The sequence below is a fragment of the Dasypus novemcinctus genome, chromosome 12, assembly GCF_030445035.2.
Source record: "Dasypus novemcinctus isolate mDasNov1 chromosome 12, mDasNov1.1.hap2, whole genome shotgun sequence".
Classification (NCBI taxonomy): Eukaryota; Metazoa; Chordata; class Mammalia; order Cingulata; family Dasypodidae; genus Dasypus; species Dasypus novemcinctus.
The window spans coordinates 97,181,498-97,191,370 of NC_080684.1; the positions used below are offsets into that span (position 1 = coordinate 97,181,498).

The 9,873-nt window shown below is 64.6% G+C and overlaps 1 protein-coding gene across 8 annotated transcripts in view; it reads left to right on the forward strand.

The window, feature by feature from the left end:
- CYTH4 (cytohesin 4) overlaps positions 1 to 3,726 on the forward strand; it is a 34,953-nt gene extending 31,227 nt beyond the window's left edge. For 3 of the 8 annotated variants that reach the window (XM_058308783.2, XM_058308782.2, XM_058308784.2), the window contains exons 12-13: positions 175 to 329; positions 1,860 to 2,241. In XM_058308783.2, coding sequence (XP_058164766.1) covers positions 175 to 329; positions 1,860 to 2,117 — 413 coding nt within the window. In that variant the 3' untranslated portion in view covers positions 2,118 to 2,241. Of the gene's footprint in view, positions 1 to 174; positions 330 to 1,472 lie in introns of all 8 variants that reach the window. The other 5 variants (XM_058308786.1, XM_058308785.1, XR_011650316.1 and 2 more) reach the window with 4 other exon arrangements.
- Positions 3,727 to 9,873: the final 6,147 nt, after the last annotated feature.

Consider the following 9,873-nt stretch of genomic DNA (forward strand, 5'->3'; position numbering starts at 1 on the left):
GGGTGGTGGAAGGGTCTGGAACACAGTCAGGGCTCGGGGCGTGAGCAGCGGCTCCTGCCCCTTGGCTTTGCCCGGAGCAGGCCTGTGGGGGGCTGGGGGCGGGCTGCTGGGTGGGGGCACGGCCACTGGTCGCCTACCCCCCTGCCGCGCGCTCACCTGGCCGCCCGTCCCCAGTTCTGCCTGGAGCTCTACAACCCCGGCTGCCGCGGCCAGAAGATAAAGGCCTGCAAGACAGACGGCGACGGCAAGGTGGTGGCGGGCAAGCACGAGTCCTACCGGATCTCGGCCGCCAGCGCCGAGGAGCGGGACCAGTGGATCGAGGCCCTCCGGTAGGTCCGCAGACACCCTGGGGGCGTCTCCCCCTCCGCTGGGTGCGCCGGGACCCCCGGCCGGGGGACACCAGCCTCTGGGAGGTGTTGGGAAGAGGGAGCCAGGTGCGTGTGTGACACTCCTTGCACAGCACCCGGCGCTTGGCCAGTGCTTGGTGACGGCCCTGCTGCCAGCATCAGAAGCCGAAGCGGTCCTGGGTCCTGGGCAGGAGCACGCCTCGGGGCGGGGGGGGAGGGCACTGTGGGCAAAGGCAGGAGGGCCAGACAGTGGGCGAGCGAGGCCCGGGGAGCGGGTGCTGGGCGGCGCAGGGTCGGTGCACACCAGGCCGTGCGTGGGCGCAGCCGTGGGCGAGGCGGCTGCAGAGGAGGGCAAGGCCTTGGTCGCCGTGGCAACGAGCTTGGGTTTCTCCTGGGGGCAATGGGGAGCCACAGACTAGCAAATGAGAGAGAGGTGAGGTGGGGTGAGAAAAGCCACAGGGAAGGGGCTGATTTTCAAGTGCCAAGGCGGGCAGTGGAGGAACAGGTGTTGTCACCGCAGTCCAGGAGAGAGACTTGGGGGTCCGAAATAAGGCAGAGACAAGGAGGGGACAAAAAGGCCCCCGCACATGGCTAGAGCACCCACCCTCGTGAGGCTTGATGTTGCACAGCCCGGCCTGGTGGGCTCTGTGATTCCCAGGTAGAAACCAGGCAGCTGCAGCGCAGAGAGAGGCAGCAACTTGCCCAGGGCCACACAGCCAGGCGCTGGTGGCCACCCCCCGGGCAGTCCCCGTAACGCTCCAGGGCTGGTGGGATATGGAGAAGGAACTGTCAGCCCTGGTGCTTGGGTGGCCTGTGATAGGTGGGTGGGTGACATCTATCCCCGCCCAGCTGAGGCCTGCTGCTGGCAGTGGTGACGCCCAGGCAGGCAGGGAGACCCCGTGGGCAGCTGGCAGTGTGTCCAATTTGGGGGCCCGGATGGGAGAGAGGGGTCGGGGGACGCAGACACAAGAAGCCCAGGGGGCCAAGGAAAGCTGGCCAGCGTGCCCAGGGCCAGTGGGGCAGGTGGGCGAGGGTGCGTCCTGCCGCTGGGAGGAAGACGCGGCTATTGTCCCTGGCTGCAGGCCAGGCCCAGGGACACTTAGCCCCACTGTCACCATTTTACAGATGAGGACGAGGAGGCTCAGGGAGGAGAAGGGACCTGCCCAGGGCTCACGGTCAGTGAGGGGCAGAGCTGGGGTCAGCAAGTGGCTTTGCTGGCTCCTTCCCGGGCTCTTCCCACCTCCTTCCAGCCTGATGGGAGCAGGGCAGGGGGCCCAGCAGTACTCTGCGCAGAACTCCCCAGGCTCTCGGCTCCCGCCGCCGGGGGTCTCGCCCTCTCCAGCCCTGTGCGTGGTAGTGGGAGCTCAGTGAGCTGAGCTGGGCCTGCCTGGGGTCCTGGGGTCATCTGGTCAGGCCAACACCCGCCCGGAAGTCGCTGCCAACAAGCCCTGGGGGACGAGACCCCTGGCCCACCAGCCCGGCCTGCAGTCCCGTCCCCTCCTCCCGTTGCAGAGCCAGCATCACCCGCGTCCCCTTCTACGACCTGGTCTCTGCCCGGAAGAAGAAGATCGCCAGCAAGCAGTGAGCTTCCCGCGGGGCCGTCTGGGGCACCCTGGGGCCTGCGGGGCCCGGAGACCCACCTCCCACCCTCGGCGCACCCTCTCCAGCCATCGTTACCCTCCCGGTGCCCTCGAGCTGACAGTGGGAGGCAGGCAGAGCTCAGGAGGGTGGTGGGAGCCCCGGGGAGTCAGAGGTGGGCTGCCGGGATAGCCCCCGCGCCCCTGCCCTGCATCGGCCCCGGCTCGGGGGAGGAGGGCAGCCGGAGGGAAGGCAGCCCCACAGCCCGGCGCCCCGGCCCATCTCGGGCCTCGGTTTCCCCGTCTGTGGAATGGATCCCCCCACTCAGAAACGCTGTTGGCCCTCAAAGGAGGGGATCGGGTCCTTGAGCACTTCCGGCCTGGGCTGAGGATCGGCCCTTCGGCTCAGGGTGTCTCTGCAGCCCCTCCCGTGTCCCCAGCCAGGGCTTGGCTCTCCCTGCCTGAGCAGGGCTCACCAGACACACAGCTCGGCCCCCAGCGAGGTCCCCTGGGAGACGCCGGAAGCACCGGGCAGGAGCCCCCCGGCTGCAGTCCCAGCTTCACCCCCGGCGCTGCGCGGCCTCTGCCGGCTCACGCGCCTTCTCCGGGTCTTGGCAGAGTGAGGTGTTTGGACCGGAGTGGGCTGGCCCCTTCCGGCCCTCGATCCCCGTGACGGCAGGCACAGCCCACTGAGCGGGCAGCCTCTCTCGGGCCCGCGGCCCCCGTGAAGGCCAAGGTTGCGTGGGGTCTCCCTGAGAGCGTCGGCTGAGCCTCCTGCACAGGGTCACCGAGGCAGCGGTCCCTGGGGTGAGGACTATTGGGGAGATGAGCAGAAGGGGGCTCCACCCCCAAGGATGGCCATTTGAGGAAGAGGGGCAGGTGGGACCTGCCCCCAGGAAACGGCAGAGAGCACCCAGGCACACAGGACCCGAGTGAGACAGGCAGCCAAGAAGAGAGAGCAGTGCGAGCTGTGTACCGGGAGGGCTGCTCGGAGGTGGCAGCCGAGCCGAGGGACGCAGGGCTGGGGCTCAGAGAGGCTGAAACTCGGACCGCTTTCCCGGGACCCCGCGGCAGTGGGGGCGCCCCCCCCACCCCGGGCCCCGCATCCTGAGACCCTCGAGGCACCATCAGAGCGGAGCTGACTTCCCCGCGCAGCAGGCAGAACCGTCTCCAGGGAGACCCCGGCCTGGAGGAGGATTCCGCGAACAGGCTTCTCCTCCGAAGCGCGCCTCACCCCCTCACACCCGCTCCTGGAGCGAAACTCCCTGGCAAGGGAACAGGAGGCGGGGCTGCCTGTGCCCCGCTGCCAGCCTCAGTGGGCGGCAGAGCAGGGGGATTCCCCGGGAGGAGCGGAAGCCGCCAGCCAGCGCCCCACCCCACGCGCCTCTCCACGGGGCCGAGCATCTCAGGGGTGGAGAGGCTCCTCGGAAGGTGGTGAGATCCCCGTCTCTGGAGGTATGCGAGCATCTGGTAGTGACGTTGCCACGGGCATCTGTCTGAGGAGAACTTGCTGGATCTCTGAGGACTCCTCTGCGAACCCCAAGCCAGCCATGAACTGAGCTCCACCTCTGCCGCCACCTTGGCCCACGAAGGAACAGCCAGGGGTGGGGGAAGAACACTGGGCTGGGGGGTCAGGAGGCCTGCGGGCCTCTCTTTTTTCTGGCACACACTGGCTGTGTGACCTTGGTCTAGTCCCTTTCCCTCTCTGGTCCTCAGTTTCTTCCTCCGTCGGCGATTTTTCAGGTATACGTGGCCATTCAGGTTTTGCTCAGGAGTGAGAATAAAGCTCATGATCCAGCTCATGACAGGAGATCTGTCCTCTCTGTGACTATGCCTGCTGTCCCCAACCCCACCCTGGCCCTTCGCCCCCGTCCCTTTCCCAGCTGAGGGCAGGACGGGCACTCCGAGGGCCCTGGAGCCTCCTCATGGGTGCTGGGGCTGCCACGCTGGTGGGGAGGAGTCCCCAGGGGCCGAGCCCAGGACAAGGGTGCCTGGTTCTGCCAAGCCCAGGGCAAGGCAGGAGGACGTCCTAACGGACAGTGGGAAGCTGGAAGGAGCTGTGCCTCAGGAGCTACGTAATGAGCTCCGCGTCTCTGGAGGGGGCAAGCGCAGGCTTAAAAGATCACTCCAGCTTAAATCTGGTAACTTTCGTCTGTTTGTACTTTCAACAAACACTTATTGAGGCGTGCCGCGGGCCGAGCGACTCAGGGACTGGTGGAACAAGACAGGATCCCGGCCTGTTTGGGGCTTGCGGTTGATGCGTCCTGAGTTCTAGGAGCCTGGGCAGCCACTTCCGGATGTGTAGGGCACCAAGTTCACCCCCAAACCCTCGCCCAGCCCCATGCCTAAAATTCCACCGCCGGAGGCACCCCGGAAGTGGATCGACTTGCCCACGCGTTCTTTCGCCGGCCCACGCTTCCTGTTACCTACGCCGCGCCGGCTCCGCGGGCAGCCGGGCAGCCCGGCCAGCAGGAGAGAGCCCCCCACCCAAAGGGAGGAGGCGGGCGCGGGGACCCGGGCAGCCCAGGGGGATGTGTGCCGGGACAGAGGAGAGCGGAGCGGGCGGCCGAAGCTGCTGGAACCCAGGGCTGGGCCGGGCAGGGGTCGGCTCCACCTGAGAGGGGGGAGGCGCCCTCCGCCGCTCCCCGGGAGCCTCTGCCCCCGGCCGCCGTCCTGCCGCTGCCCGCTCTGGGCAGCAGGGGGCCCCCGCCACACGCGGAGGCGCGGCCTCTCCGCCCAGCTTGGCAGGCCCCCCCTCGGCAGCCCCTGGCAGGGCCGGAGCCTCTGTCCCCCGTGCAGCCCGGGCGCCCTACGGGGGCGGGGACTCACGGGGTCGACTTGGGCCTGCAGGCTCGAGCACCCTAGCAGACACCTCGGGCACAGGGGAGCAGGGGACTCCCCTCCTCCCCTCCTCATGCTGGAAACACCCCCTGCCCAGCCCGGGAGGTAGGAGGTAGGAAACTCCTGCTCTCCCGCGGTCTGGCTGTGGCACCCTGAGCTGGTCGCTTGCCTGCTCCGGGTGGTACTTTCCTCCCTGAGGGTTTGGGCCGGGTGGTTTCCATCCCACAAACGTTCAGCAGGAACTTCCGCCGGCCGAGGCAGTTCCGACCAGGTTACCAGCCGCCGTCCAGGCAGGGGTGGGGTGGGGGAAGGGGCAGAGAAGCGGAAGAGCCGCTCCTGCAGGAGGCCACAGGGGGGCGGCGGTGAGAGCCTTCCCCTGCCATCGCCTGCCTGTGTCTTAAGCCCTCTGAGGCTCAGGCTTCCCGTCTATAGAGTGGGGATAATGAAATAACAGCAAAGAGCTTAGCGCTGTGCTGGGCACATACTCGGGTCAGGTGCTGACCGCTCTGTTCTTTGCACTTGCTTTCAGGGGATAGCACTGGGGGAAGGAGGAGTCATGGCGAGGGGACGAAGATCTGGGCAGGCTTCTGGGAGGAGGTGCCCACAAAAGATGAGCAAAGTGGAGGCGTGGCGCTTCCGCTGGAGGGGCCAGCAGGAGCCAAGACAAGGATGCAGGACAGGGCGAGGTATTTCTGGGACTCCCTTGGCCCCAGACACAAGCCCTGGGGACAGGACAAGGCCACAGCGGGCCGAGAGGAGGCTCCAGGGAGGCTGGGCCTTGGCAGGGGCTGACTGTCCCCAGAATCTCCAGGGCCACCAGGTTCAAGGCTGCAGCTCTGACTGCATGAAGTGCTGACTCGGGGATCCAGTCGTGTTCTCATCTGGGAAGGAAGGGGGACAAGCCTAGCTCAGGTGCCCTGGGGAGGAGCAGGGGGGAGCAGAGGGGTCCCTGCCAGTCCCTGGAGAGTGGGACCATCTCTGTCCTGAGGCCTGGTGACCCAGAGCGGGCGCTGGAGCCCTGCACCCAGGATACTGGGGGAAGGAGAAGGGGACGGGAGGTTGGGGGGCAGCCAGGAGCGGGCGGCAGGTGTGAGAGACCTGCAGAAATTGATTTATTAGAGACGCTGAATGAAGCTAAATATGTTTGCTGGGCTCAGCGATGACTCAGGCCTTCCCCAGGGGTCCGCCAAGTGTGAGCATCAGAGAATCAAAGGCAGGCCTTCTCCACACGGCTCTGCCAGCCGTGGCCCGGAAGGACTCCCGGGAGCCCGCCCGCCCCTCCCCCACCGGCCCCCGCCCTATCCCTGCCCCTGCCCGCCTTTTGGCAGCCTGGCTGAGCAGCCACACCTGGGTCCGGATCCCCGCCTTCCCTCAGAAGCTGCGTGACCTTGGACAAGGGGCTGACCCTCCCTGGACCCACATTCCCTCCCGTAAACTCAGGGAGGGGGCGGGGGGCTAACACGGGGGTGCTCAGCAGCCGTGACTCCCCTCCCCTCGAGCCGGGGCCCACCTCCCCCTCCAGCGGGCAGAGTGGCTCCCACCCCTTCATCTGCCTCGAGACAGAGGGAGCACAACGCCCTCCTCTGCCTCCGATCCGGCGGCTGCCCCCCAGGGGAAAAGCCAGAGTCCACGGGCCTCGGGGGCCACCTGCTCTTGGGACCCCCGGGGGCCAGGCAGCGCTGGGCCTGGGGAAAGGATGAATCAGAGGCAGCTGCAGGTCGGAGGCCTGGGAGCCGAGGAGGAGGAAGGAGCAGCACAGGTGGCAAAGGGGGCTGCAGTGGGGACAGGAGCGGGGAGCTGGGGGCTGGGAGGAGCTGGGGAGTCTGGTCAGCGGGGGAGGCATCTGCCAGGCAGTGCGTATGGGGGGTAAGGGGGCCACTCCTAACACGAGGAAGTGCATGGGCCCCAAAACAGCAGAGTTTGGCATGTTTGGGGTAGGATGAACTGTTCGGGGGGCCTGCCCCTGGAAGAGCAGGGCCTGGGGTGGAACAGAAACTAGAACCAGGCTGTGGGGCCAGAGAGGTTCAGCTTTATCCAGCTGGCAGTGGGGAGCTGGGGAAGGGTTCACAGCAGGACAGGGGTTGCTTAGGGGTGCCCCCGGCTGCTCGAGGTGATGCGTGCAGGAGGTCCGGGGGCCAGGGGAGGGGTAGAGGGGTGGCTGGACTAGGACATAGCATGGGTGCCGGGGGGAGGGGGGGGAAGAGGCTTGGGGGCCCCCAGGGTTAAAGCTGGTGGGAGGGTGAGGGCAGTCCCCCCAAGAGGCCCAGCTAAGGGCAGGTGGTCATGAAGGCTTGGGGGAGATGACCAGGTTACACGGAGTCTAAGGGGCCGCCAGGCAGGGACATTCAGCTCACGGTTAATGAGGACCCCGACTCAGTAGAAAGCCCCCCTCTCTCCCGGGTCCTCTTTCCCCATTTCCTTCTCCCTCTCCTCCCTCCCACTCCCCAGCTTTGCTGGTGCCCGAAGGCTGGGCTTGCACCTCCTCCTGGATCGTGGGGTACCAGCCTCCACGGTATCGACAAGCACGTGGGCTCTGGTGTCTGCCTGCAGGCCTGGGTTCGAATCCTGGCTCCCCCTGGCTGGCTTGAGGCTCGGGCCCACTATCTCTGGACCTCAGTTCCTCAGCTCGCAGTTGTCAGCGTCAGCCCCTGCTGCCAGAAGGTGGGCTTGCCACCAGCAGTCCTGGTCGGCAGAGTCTCCAGGATGGCCTGATGAGACCCTACCCAGTGGGGGGCATGGGCTGGGAGGCTGGCCATCCCTGCAAGGCCAGGGGTTCCCTCCCACCCAGGCCTGCCCCGGAGGAGATGGAAACCTCTGGAGGATCACAGAAGTCCCTGGCCCTCCCCAGCCCATCCGGCTTCTCCTGCCCCAGCAGGGCAGGGAGGGGTTGAGGCAGGAGTGTGGGGAGGACCTGCCAACCTTTGCCCCCCAAGGGAAATATTTAGCCTTGGAGCTCTCCCTTTATTTACTCCTGTGAGTGCTTAGCAGCTGGCGGTCCTCAAAACCGGCCCGCAAAGAGCCAATGCTGCCGATCTGACCCTTGCCCCAGACCCCCCACCATGCGCAGCATCAGCCAAGGCCACCAGTCATCAAGCATGAACTAGTGCCAAGCACCCAACACTCTCCAAAGTGGGTCCTTTACAGACAAGGGCTCGGAGGCTCACAGGGTCACAGGACCCAGCAAGAACGACCTGAGCCAGGGTGGAGCTGAGGCCACCTGATCTGCAGCCCGATCTAGCCTTCAGGGGGGGCCACAAAGCCACCATCCAAGATGGGTCCCTGCTGACGGTGCTAGAATGCTGGGTGAGAGGGGATGCCGGGACGAAGGAATAAACCAGGCACCCCAAGACACAAGGTCACCCTCAGGGTTGGTCATGGGTACGAGAAGCCCAGCAAGAGGTGAGCTCATCCCCAGGACATGGCCCAAGGCTGCTTAAACCTGGAGAAGCAAAGGGCAGCTGTGCCCTCCAGGGCAGGCTGGCCTCCAGCACCACCCAATCCCAATGAGTTCTTCCCCCTAAAAGTCTCCCCAAGGCCTGCCCCCAGAGGGGTGTCACACGGCCTGACAACGAAGGTGAGGAGCCTGGTCGACCACAAGCCTTTGGCAAATATTAGCTGCCCCGAGTATATTCTCACCCCCTTGCGGGGATGAGAGGGGGCGGTCTGGGCAGAAACCCTTGGGTACCAAGTGCCACCCATCCCATCCTTCCGGGCGCAGCTGATGTCGTGGCTTCTCCCACAGGAAGCCCTCCCCGGCCACCGCAGCCCCCAGGGCTCTTTCAAGACTCCAGGAGTCTCAGAACATCAGGGGTGCTAGCCACAGAACCTCCGAAGGAGACTCAGCCCCTGATTTTGTCCTTTGGTGACCTGACTTCATGGTTTGGGGCTGCCAGGCTGGGGGTGGGGGCAGAGGGCCGGCTTTGTTCTCCTGCTTGCCCAGACCCCCCTTCAAGCGCACAGGCCCCTTCCTCTCTCTGCTTCCACAGTGGGACGTCCACCCCATCCGGGAATGCCTCTGCCTGTAGCAGCATCCTTTCCCTCCCTTCACAAGGGAGCTGAGGCTCACAGAGGCTAAGGGACACGTCTAGGTCACCCAACATATAGGTGCCTGGGGGAAGCCAGAGGGGGAGGGCACAGCGCGTACTGGGCAGGCATCGGCTCGTCTAGCCCTCCCAGTAGTCCTCAACCTAAGCAGGGCTATTCCTACCTAAAGATGGGGCTCAGAGAGTTTGTGACACAGCCAGGAAGTGGCATCTGATCACTGCATTCCCAAAGAGCCCTTGAGGCTCAGCGACCAGCAGGAAAGCTCAGCAGAAAAGGGTTAAGTCCCAGGGTCCTTAGCACGTTTGAGGTTGAAGCTTAACTCTCTTCTCTTTCTCCGTCCCCCCAAATTGTTCTCAATAAATAGGAGCCCAGAGAAGGTCCCGTTTTAACCCAAAGAAATCATCTTTTTTTCAATAAAAAGTTGCCCATTAAAAAATAACAATAAAACACACTCATTTTAGAAAAGTAGAAAATGCAATGAGCAGGAAGAAAAAAACAGACAAAGAATTCCTCCACCTGGTATCATAAACATTTCCGAACATTTCTAGCAAGCCTTGATGATTTGTGTTTCGTATCTCGGCAAGCATATTGCACGTAGAAATCTGGAACCTGTGTTCTTTCCTCCACACCGTGGAATCAATCTTTCCCCTTGTGTACCAGTCAGGACAGGCTAGGGCATGATGTAACAACCCCCGAAACCTCAGGTTCCCGAAACCTGAGAAACAAGAGTTCATGTCTTGCTCACACTGCGTGCCCAGCGGAAGGCTGATGGGGTCTCTGCTTGTCACCACCCTCAGGGACCAGACCGGGGAGATGCCATCCCGACACTAAGGCAGGAGCGGGCACTGCCCTTGAAGCCTCTGACCGGAGAGGACACAGCATTTCCACCCACATCTCATCAGCCACGCTGAGTGACATGGCCCTCGCCTTCACAGGGACAGGGAAGCGCCATCAAGGAGGGAAAGGAGAAATACTTGGCGTGTACACGACTGCCACGGACTCCACCTACGGGGCCAGTTGTCCCCGGCAGGCCAAGGGGTTTCCTGGAATGCAGGCGTCTCAGA